The sequence below is a fragment of the Nelumbo lutea genome, chromosome 5 (assembly GCF_056320005.1).
Source record: "Nelumbo lutea isolate HS-2025 chromosome 5, American lotus-T2T, whole genome shotgun sequence".
NCBI classification, from domain to species: Eukaryota; Viridiplantae; Streptophyta; class Magnoliopsida; order Proteales; family Nelumbonaceae; genus Nelumbo; species Nelumbo lutea.
Window position 1 is genome coordinate 12579853 of NC_142688.1, and position 10762 is coordinate 12590614.

General features: G+C 44.2%; 1 protein-coding gene across 1 annotated transcript; it reads left to right on the forward strand.

Annotated features, from left to right (window-relative positions):
- The first annotated feature begins 5514 nt into the window (after nucleotides 1–5514).
- Nucleotides 5515–8614, forward strand: LOC148850403 (putative carboxylesterase 2). Its single transcript, XM_088943902.1, has one exon. The coding sequence runs from the start codon at nucleotides 7153–7155 to the stop codon at nucleotides 8104–8106; it is 954 nt and encodes a 317-aa protein (XP_088800028.1). The 5' UTR covers nucleotides 5515–7152; the 3' UTR covers nucleotides 8107–8614.
- The last annotated feature ends 2148 nt before the right edge of the window (nucleotides 8615–10762 follow it).

A 10762-nucleotide genomic window follows, 5' to 3' on the forward strand; every position in this document is an offset into this window, starting at 1 on the left:
TTTCCCACTGTGGTCCAATGACTTTTGTTTTTTGTTTTTTGTTTTCTCGTTGCTCCGATCCAATGCTCGTGGGATTGATTTCATCTTTTCACGTTCTTCTGGTCCCAAATATCAAAGTATCAAACCTTGGTCCAAATGATATTGGTCATCTTGGTTTGGCGTGCTTGGATGCAATATGATGGATTGATCGATAGTGATATAATAAAATCTATCTAATTCTAGGTATTATTCGCCCCACGTCATACCAAGTAATAAAATATCATGAAGTGGGGAAATAAGAATAAACCCCATTGTTCATGGGCAGGCCCGACCGGCCCCAGGATGAGCTTGAACAGTTATATGGGTCTACGGGTTTAACTTCGGGCCAAAAAGCCCGGCCCGTAATAAATTCGAACTGGGCTTAGGATTTGCCAAAATAATTCGATTCGAGCCCGGCCCAATCCGATCTATAATTAAACCTAAAAACCCTAGTCGAATACCCTTCTTTTTTTCACCTATTTCCCTTCTTTTACTAGTCGAACTCTTCTTCTCCACATCCTCTTTCCCTTCTTTATATTCTTTTTTTAATGTAAATAAATTTTGAATTCATATTCTTTTTTTAATATAAATAAATTTTGATTTATATTGATTATTGAATAGGGAAAAATTCTAATTTTTTTATTAGGTCGGGCTTCGGGCTTTTTATCAAGCCAGGCTCGGGCCCAAGTTGTAAGCCCGTTGGTCGAGCCGGGCTCGGGCTTGGGCCTAATATATTTCCATTAATGAAGAGTAAAAGCTCAGAACTAGCCCGACCCAGCCTGGACCGAGCCCGACTCGGCCCATGAACATGTCTATTTAAGAGTGTTGCTTTTTTCACTGATTTATTTTAGGCGTTTTTTTTTCATGGAATCTTTTAAAGTTTAAACTCTTAAGAAAACCACCACAAAATATGAGTAACTGGAGAATATTCGGTTGTTGGGGATTTCAGCTTCAGTCAGTGCAATGCCCGTTCGAACAACAACCTTGTATTAGGAATATTTTCAAACTTATGTGCTTTAATGCAAGGTTGAATAACAACCTTGAAACGATATGAACACCGACTTGCACCAACTGAAGTTGAACTCATTGTTGGGGTTTTGGTCAGTCACCGGAGGAACAATGGAGGGTTCGACGAAAGTTGCTCCTACCCAGCAACACTCATTTCTGCGTTGCGTCCGGTGTTGCTGGAGGAAGCCATGGAAACTGAACTTGCAAAGTTTGGTGGAAGAAGGCTTTTCGAAGCGTATCCCATAGATGGCGCCAATTGATGATGCACGACTTGGTCACTCCTAGTTGCTTGCCGTTATCAAAGATGAATATTTGGGGTAGTCCGAAACGGCAAACGGTGTTCTTCTAGAAGAAGTTCTGCACATTCTGCGTTGTGATTGTTGCGAGGGGTTCGACCTCCACCCACTTAGTGAAATAATCAACTGCTACCACTAAGAACCTCCTCTGTCCTGTTGCTGGTGGAAATGGTCCGAGTATATCGATCCCCCATTGTGCGAAGGGCCATGGGCTGGTGAGGTACTTTAGGTTGGCAGCGAGCTAGTGGTGGATGTTGGCGTGCTTCTGACTTTTGTTACACTTTCTGATGAACTCAACCGCATATGCATTCAATGTTGGCCAATAATATCCCTGTCGCAGCGCTTTCTGGGCGAGGGCCCTGCCCCCCAAGTGTCTGCCACACAAGCCCTCATGAGTGTCGCGGAGCATGAACTCGACTTCAGAGGGTCGTAAGCAGCGCATATAAGGGAGCGTGTAAGATCTTCGGTACAACCGCCTGTCTATCATGACGTATTTGGCTGCTTGGCGCTTTACCCTTATAGCAGCATTATGATCTACAGGGAGGGTCCCGTGTAGCAGGTAGCTCGCGAGTGGGTCAATCTAGCTCGGCTCTGCTTGTACGATAGGAGCAACCTCCTCTGTCCCCCTGAAAATGCTAGGCCGAGGCAAGTTCTCTATGTACACGATTCTCATGGTGTTGTCACTTGTGTTGGCTAATCGGGATAGGACATCGGCCTCAGTGTTCTCGGATCTCAGGATTTGCTTGATGAAGTAGGACTGGAAGTTGAGTAGGACTTCTCTAACTTTGGCTAAGTAGGCGACCATGGTTGGCTCGCGAGCTTTGTATTTGCCAGTGACTTGGTTGACCACGAGCTAGGAGTCGCTACAGATGACGATATGCTTAACTTTCACTTCGCTTGCTAAGGCCAGTCCGGCTATCAATGCCTCATACTCTGCTTTATTGTTGGACGTAGCGAACTCAAAGTGTAGCGCATACTCCAATTTCACACCGCTTAGCCAATTCAGGGACCTCAGTGCTGAAAGTGCATTTTGCGACAAAGTCAGCTAAGGCTTGTGCCTTAATGGCAGTTCGTGGTTTGTACTGGATGTCGTACTCGCTGAGTTCAATTGCCCACTTCGTCAATGTACCGGAGATCTCGGGCTTGAGCAAGATTTGCCTCAGAGGCTTATTGGTGAGGACGACGATTGTATGAGCTTAAAAGTACGGTTGCAGTTTCCGATGTGCAACAACTAGCGCGTATGCCAAATTTTCGATCTTAGGATACCTTGTCTCCGCTTCCTGCAACACTTTGCTAACATAGTAGATGGGTCATTGGACCCGATCTACTACTTTTGTCAGTACCGAGCTAATTACCTCGTCACTCGCGGAGAGGTACAACTCCAAAATGTCTTCCTCCTCGGGTCGGGTTAACATTGGGATACTAGCGAGGTACCTTTTGAGCTCGTCAAAAGCGAGCTGTCACTCTTTTGTCCATTCGAAGTCTTTGCTTTTCTTAATTGCCTTAAAGAAAGGCAGGTAGAGATCTGTTGATTTAGACATGAAGCGGCTTAGAGCGACTATTCGACCATTCAACCTCTAAACCTCCTTCAATTTATGGGGTGGTCTCATATCTAAGATGGCCTTAATTTTATCAAGGCTGGCCTCAATACCACGTCGATTAACGATGTAACCTAAGAATTTACCCGATGTGACACCAAAAACACACTTGTTTGGGTTTAACTTCATATTAAACTTGCACAAAATTTTAAAAACAGAGTGCAAATCTTTTATTAATTTGCTTGAAAATTGGGTTTTGATGACCATGTCGTCTATATAACAATCTACTTTTTTGTCGATCAACAGCTCAAACAGTCGGTTTACAAGTCTCTGAAATGTTGCCCTGGCATTTTTCATTCCGAAGGGCATGACCTTGTAGCAGTATAGGTCGAGCTCGGTTATGAAGGCCGTTTTTTCTTCGTCAATAGCGTCCATTCCGATTTGGTTGTAGCCCGAATAGGCGTCCAAGAAGCTTAGCAACTCATGCCCTGAGGTCGCACCCACCAAATGGTCGATCTTGGGGAGTGGGAAGCAGTCCTTCGAGCAAGCTTGGTTTAGGTCGGTATAATCGACGCACATGCATCATTTACTGTTAGCCTTTTTTACCAGAACGGAGTTGGCTGCCCAGCTCGGGTAATGGACTTCCTTGATGAAATTGGCTGCGAGGAGCTTCCCAACCTCCTCGTCAACTGCTCTCCAACGCTCCGGGGCTAGGTTGCGTTTCTTCTGTCTAACAGGCCTAACTACAAGATCGGTGTTTAGTTTGAGTGATGATTTTAGGGTCTATGCCGGGCATCTCGGTCGCGGACCAGGCAAAAACATCTAAATTTTTAAGTAGAAAGCTTACCAATTGAGATCGTAGAGGCTCCTCGATTGAAGCGCCGATCTGGAGGGTCCGAGTTGGGTCATCTGTTGAAGTAGGCACAGAAGCCGTCTCTTCTGTAGGTGCACCTCACTCTTCATAGTGCTCCACAGGTCGCTCCAGCTCGAGGTCGCCTGCCACCTTGGTTTTTCCTTTGAGGACGACATCATAGCACTTGCGAGACTCGAGCTGATCGCCTCGCACTACCCTAACTTTGAAGTCCGTGCGGAACTTCATGGCCAAATAATAGGTGGAGACTACCACTTGTAGAGCATGGGTGATGGGCCGACCTATTATGGCGTTGTACGGGGAGGGAGTTGCGACCACCAAAAAGCTATGCTCGAGCCTCACTATGCTAGGTTAGGTGCCGACCTCCACTGATACGAGGACTCTCCCTAGGGGCCTGACTTCCTCCCCACTGAAGCCCACCAAGGGAGTGCTCGCGAGCTTGAAGAGTATGTCTACTGAACTACCGGAGTCCACGAGGACATGCTTCACCTCGAAATCATTGATTCTTATCTTTATGACGAGCGCGTCATCGTGGGGGTACTGGACTCCGCGCGCGCGTCGTCCTCGGTGAAGAAGATTGGTTCCTTTGTCTTGAGTCGCTTTAGGGGATTCCACTCTTCTCTTTCGATCTCACGAGCCGAGGTCCTTGCCGCGACTGAGGTGCATCCCGCAACAATTGATTCATTAGTGATCATTTGGATCGTTCCCCAAATTGGCCTCTTTTCGGGTGGCTGCCTCTGCAGTTGCTCACTTTGCCTATGGATGGACTTTGGAGCGTCTCTGCCTTGCTCCACCTGCCACCCTGTTTTATTATCATTTTGTACAAAATTTCTTAGATATCCGCGATGGATGAGTTCTTCTATCTCATCGCGGAGGTTTTTACAATTTTCGGTACTATGGTTGTGATCTTTATGAAAATGACAATACAAGTTTTTATTTCTAACATTCGGATCTCTTCTCATCCGAGGTGGCCACTTCACGCATGGCGCGTCCTTGATCACCATGAGGATCTTAGCTCGCTTCGCGTTCAATGGCATGTAGTTTGGCGTATCGGCTGGAGGAGCTCAGAAAGACTGGTCTGGCCTTCCTCCCCGAGCTGGTTCTTTCTTCCTTTTATTGTCCCTGTGGATCGTGGATTCACCTTCTCTTTTCCTCTTCTCAGGCGGATTCTCATTCTTATGGTTCATCTCTTCTTCCGTTCTAATGAACTGGTTCGTGAGCTTGAGGAATTCAATAACGTCCTTAGGTCTGTTGACAACCACGTGCCACTTGAACTCCTTGTGCGTTATGCCTCTCTTAGCTGCTGTGAGCCTCACCGCAGGGTCCAAGTCAGGTATCTGCAGGCATGCATCATTGAATCTCTTGATGTAGCTGCGGATGGACTCTCATTCCCTTTGGTACCGACCGGTCAAATCAGTTGAACCATGCCACAACCCCTAACCAATTCAATCATATCTCTAAAATCAAAAGTCAACAAAAATTTGTTGACCGGCCGAAGGTGTCTTCCCTATTATTTTTACCAAAAAAGCATCTTTTTATTCTTAAATCTTAATTTTCAAAAAATTGAAGATAAAATAAGAATATTATAATAAAATATAATTATATATTTTGAATATGTATAATTTATATTACTATGCATATATTATATATTGCATCATCCGTGAATGTTTTTATGGTAGCTTTGGGACCAATTTATGTATAATTTTTGGTAGCTTTGGGACCAATTTATGTATAATTTTTGGTAGCTTTGGGACCAATTTATGCATATATTATATATTGCATCATTTATGAATATTTTTTTGAATATGTATAATTAATAAACTTTGGGACCAATTTATGGTAGCTGACCATCTACGCCGTTGCGAAACTTAATTCTGACTTCCCACTTTCCCACAAATTTCTGCTTATCTTCTCTTTTCTATTAAACCCAATACCGACTTTAAGATTTATGGTTCATCTCCCCAAAAGACATTTGCCAATCCCTAGAAAGATTAGGTGGAGTAGATTATAAAATTACCTTTGTTTTTTTAAAAAAATGTCTAAAATTACCCTTGATTTTTATGAATTCTTTTAAATATATCATAATTTTTTAAAACGTACAAAACTCTTCATGTCACTAAACTAAGTTTTTATTTTCTAAAACTCACATCCCGCTATATCATTGCTAATGTTCATTAGACTCTTCCGAAACTCTATGTGTGTGCACGTGTGCCGATCAATCTCTCACTCAGATCTTTCGGCCGTCGCAAGTCTCTCCCTTTCTCTTTGCACACAGATCTTCAAATGGTAGACATCGCACCAACTATCTCCCTCTCTCTTGGTTAACTCACTCAGATCTACAATAGGTGCATGCCACACCATCCTCTCTCGCTTAGGTCTCAATTCCGGCCTCCACAACATCCTCTCTTACTCAAATCTAGATTCTAGCTATCGCACCATCCATTCTCGCTCAGATCTTGATTCCATTCGTCGCTCCACCCTCTCTCTCTCTCCCTCAGATCTCGATTATAATCGCCACACCATCCTCTCTCTCACTTAAATCTTGATTCTGACCACTGCCACACCACCACTATCCCTCTCACTCTTTCCTACATCTGATTTGATGTTGTGAAGGAACGAAGATTATGATCAAAGTTCCATAGATTTCTAATGTTTTGAAATATGTAAATATGTATTGTAAATTTTTTGAAAACTTTTATCATTTTATTAGTTTTTTTATGCAATATTAGTTGAATGCAAACTGTTGCCCCGAGCAGTTGAACTGTTCGACGATTTTGACTATTTATTTATTTATTTTTTGTCGACTGTTAATTGGTCATTGTCTGAATCCGTTTTAAAAACCTTGGGTTTTCTTTTTCTCAAATGGTGAAAGAAGCAATGACAATGGTTCTCTTTCGTTCAAACTATTAGGGTTTTGGGTTGAAGAATGGTGGGGTAATTTTGGGATATTGTAAAATGGGTCAAACATAAAGGGTAAAATAGTAATGTTCGTTAGTCAAATTTTTATTATCTCATTGACATGGGGAGTTTTGGTACAGTAAGCGTTTATTGAATAAATATTGCCACATAGGCATCACTTTACTTTTACTGATGTAATTCCTAATTACACCGTCAATTATTGCTTTTCTCGATTTTGTAAACAAGTTAATTAGATGCCACATGAGCGGTCAATTATTGCTTTTGTCGGTGTTCCAAACAAATCAATTAGAAACTTTAGTGCCAGTGAAATTTTTTGCAGACGTAAGTTACTCTAATCGTCGTACAATGGAAGGAGACGTGGACCCTCTGACTCGGTCAGGGGCCTCTCATGGTCTTCACTCACCTCCTTCCATTTCATATATTGTAACGAGATTAGCATCCGAATTCCTCCAAGCCTCCAACCACCTCTCTCCACTTCTTCTTCGTTCTTCTTCGTCCTCTGATGGATTCAAGCGCGGCTGAAATAGCCTACGAATTTCCTCCATTTTATGTACTGTATAAAGATGGGCATGTAAAGAGGCTTATCGGCACTGATTTTGTTCAGGCATCATTGGATCCCCAAACCGATGTTTCATCCAAGGATGTAATCATCGTACCCGAAACCGGTGTATCTGCTAGGCTGTATCTCCCCAAAATAACCGACCCACATCAGAAACTCCCTCTTCTCGTTTACTTTCACGGTGGAGGCTTCGTCATCGAGACTGCTTTTTCTCCCACCTACCACTACTATCTCAATTCTCTGGTAGCTCAGGCAAATATTGTCGCTGTATCGGTAGAATACAGAAGAGCCCCCGAGTACCCACTTCCGATCGCCTACGACGACTCATGGACGGTCCTCCAGTGGGTGGTCTCCCATTCCATGGACCAGGACGTTGCTGAGCCTTGGTTGAGGGATCATGTGGATTGCAAACGAATTTTCTTGGCGGGGGACAGCGCCGGTGCCAACATAGCCCATGATATGGCTATGCGAGCTGGGGCCACCGGCTTGAAGCTTCGTGGTATTGCTTTGATCCATCCTTACTTTTGGGGGGAGAAGAGGATAGGGTCGGAGGCAGAGGACCCAGATAAGGCGAAGATGGCGGACAAGATGTGGCTCCTTGCTTGCCCGTCCTCGGCGGGTGCTGATGACCCACGCATTAACCCTGTTGGGGAGGGAGCGCCGAGCCTGTCGAGATTGGGTTGCAGTCGCCTGCTAGTGTGCGTGGGAGAAAAAGACATTCTGAAAGATAGAGGATTGATTTACTATGAAACACTCGTGAAGAGCGGATGGAGTGGAGAGGCGGAGATTATGGAGTCCCAAGGGGAGGATCACGTCTTCCATCTCTTCAATCCCACTTGTGAGAAAGCCGTGACCCTCATGAAACGCTTGGTATCCTTTGTCAACATTGACAATTAACCATTAGAGTTCCAACTTCCAACCTTGTTGTGTTGCACGCCAAAGTGAAGCAGTAATTATATTGCTTTGTTTAGCAAGTGTTAAATTAGGCTTATTAGGCGCTTAGCTAAAATACAACTGTACTCAGAAAAGAAGGATGAGTCGCATCTCTTCTGTTGTATGGATTACGGCGAGGGCACCATCTCTTGACTCTTGATATAAAAAGATGACTCGATTGCAATTGCAGCATATATCAGTCCCAACTCCCAAGGTAAGGCGGAAGGCAAGCTTTGGTGCGCAACGCCGAGAAAAATACAAAAAGAACATGGAGCAGTTGCTACACATTTTTAGAATACTTTATTCTAGAACTTAGAACTTACTAGTTATACTTAATAAGTTTAGAACAAATAATATCAATCACAAATGTAAAGTCGGTTTAACTTGCAACCACCGACTCATACAACCTTTTGTATTGCAAATAAGCCGTAGGAGAGAAACAAAAAAAATACAAAAGCTACTTTCTACCATATACTCTATTCTTCTATACCATCAATATTGTATTTAATTTCTTTAGTAAGTAGCTCGTTACCCATACCCCGTGCGTAATCAATCATGTATTAAGTGCATTCGGTTCATGAGCAGTTGTCAAATTTCTCAATAATCGTACTCTCTCTTATTATTATTATTTCTATGGGCAAACATTTGGAGGAATATGGACGTATGGTGGTGGGGATCGCGAAGGCAGGACTTGATCCCAGCCGAGGTTAGGTCAGGTCCAGTGGGAACCATGCAATTGCAAACTTTGTTATTTCATTCCGCCTTAAACCGGTGGGTTGGCAGTCCTAGCACACACATTTGCTATAACTAGGCAGCGGTTCGCTTGCAACCATTGGATTGGTCATCTACCTACGGTCGACCCTCATCCTCTTTGATCTCATACTCAGAGTTGATGCGGTTGCGATGGGAAAAAAATTATCATCGCTTGGCGACCATCTAATGATGAAATTGGAATCAAATTCCTCATGTAATATGGGTGTTGAGAAGAAATTGGGTTTTTTCAGGGAGAGGCAGTCCAGGACTGGCGTGAGATCGTGAGTCGTGACCTACTTCTCATACCCACATCGCACCAGAGACTACTCGAGGTGGCCCGACAAGTCGGAGGGTTGGAAGGAACTGACCGAGAAATACAGTGAGAAGCTCATGGAACTGGCCTGCAAGTTGTTGGGGGTGCTGTCGGAGGTGATGGGGCTTGAAACAGATGCCCTTACCAAGGCTTGTGTCGACATGCATGTACCAAAAGGTGGTCGTCAACTATTATCCCAAATGCCCGCAACCTGACCTCACGCTCGCCTGAAGCGACGCACTGACCCCGGAACCATTACTCTTCTGCTGCAGGACCAGGTAGGAAGCCTTCAAGCTACAAAGGATGGGGGCAAGACATGGCTCACTGTTCAGCCCGTCAAGGGGGCATTCGCCGTCAACCTTGGAGACCATGGTCACGTAGGTTTTAGCCTAATTCACAGTGAGGACGGTGAAATAGTGAAGACGCTACCGGTGTGCTTTTGTTGCTAGGCTCGGGTGAAAATGGGGGAGAGGGAGTTCAGACGAAAGGGGAAAGAGGTTTCGATTACTTTTGTTTTTTCTCACCCAGTTGAACTGGTCTGACAAGGGAAATGTCTTACATTTAACGTTAGTTAAAATAGCGCCGTAACGGAATAGAGGAGAGTTCACGCGTGCACGCCTCCCTTCGGAGGGTTCACGCGCCCCGTGAACCTAAGGGTCCACTGAATCCGGACTGTCCCCATATTTAATCAAAGTTTTAAAAAACGAACCTAAAACAAAATCGGTCAGGGGATCGGTTTCCGGTTAAACGGTTCAACCGTCCGGGTTAAACGATTTGGCCCGTAACATCATAAATAAATAAAAAATAAAATATATTTTCAATTTTGAGAACCACCCGACTTTCAGTCCTTCGAACATGAAGGTATAAGGTTCAAAAAAAAAAAAAAAGCAAAACTTTTGAGTTCCCAATTGAGTGTCAGCCTGTCAAGCTTGAAATTGGTGGTTCCCAAGGAAAACATTGGAACCACCAATTTTGAGCCTGACATTCAATTGGGAACCACCAATTCAGGAACCAAAAGTTTTACAGTTTTTTTGAATTTTATACCTTCAAGCTCGAAGGACTGAAGGACAGGTGGTTCCCAAAAGTTGCACATAGAACAATTACTCTCACAAGCATGGGAGAATAGTGGGGAGGAATCACCGTCACTATTGGTAAGGTTGCAAAATCGTCCCCTGCCGCTGCAAGTTGGTCGCCAGACCTGCTACTGCCACAATCCACTACTGTACGGTTGGATCTGCTGCAAAATCAACGCTGGCCGCCGTAGATGAAGCTCACCACTGTCGCCAGTCACCATGAATCACCGTCGGTCGTTGTGTTGTCACCGTAGGTTGTGTCTGCCACAGGTGATCGATTGGGTGTGGCGACCGAGAGGAGGAAAGGGTTAGAACGAAAATGGGTTATTCTAACCCTAAACATAATAGATGGGATTGGGAATATGGGGGTTATTTTGTTTTTTGTTTTATTTAAATCCGTGAAAAAAAAAATGATAACCCACGAACCACTGCCCGGGTTGAATGGTTTAGCAGTTTGACTGCCCAGGTTAGCGGTTTTCTG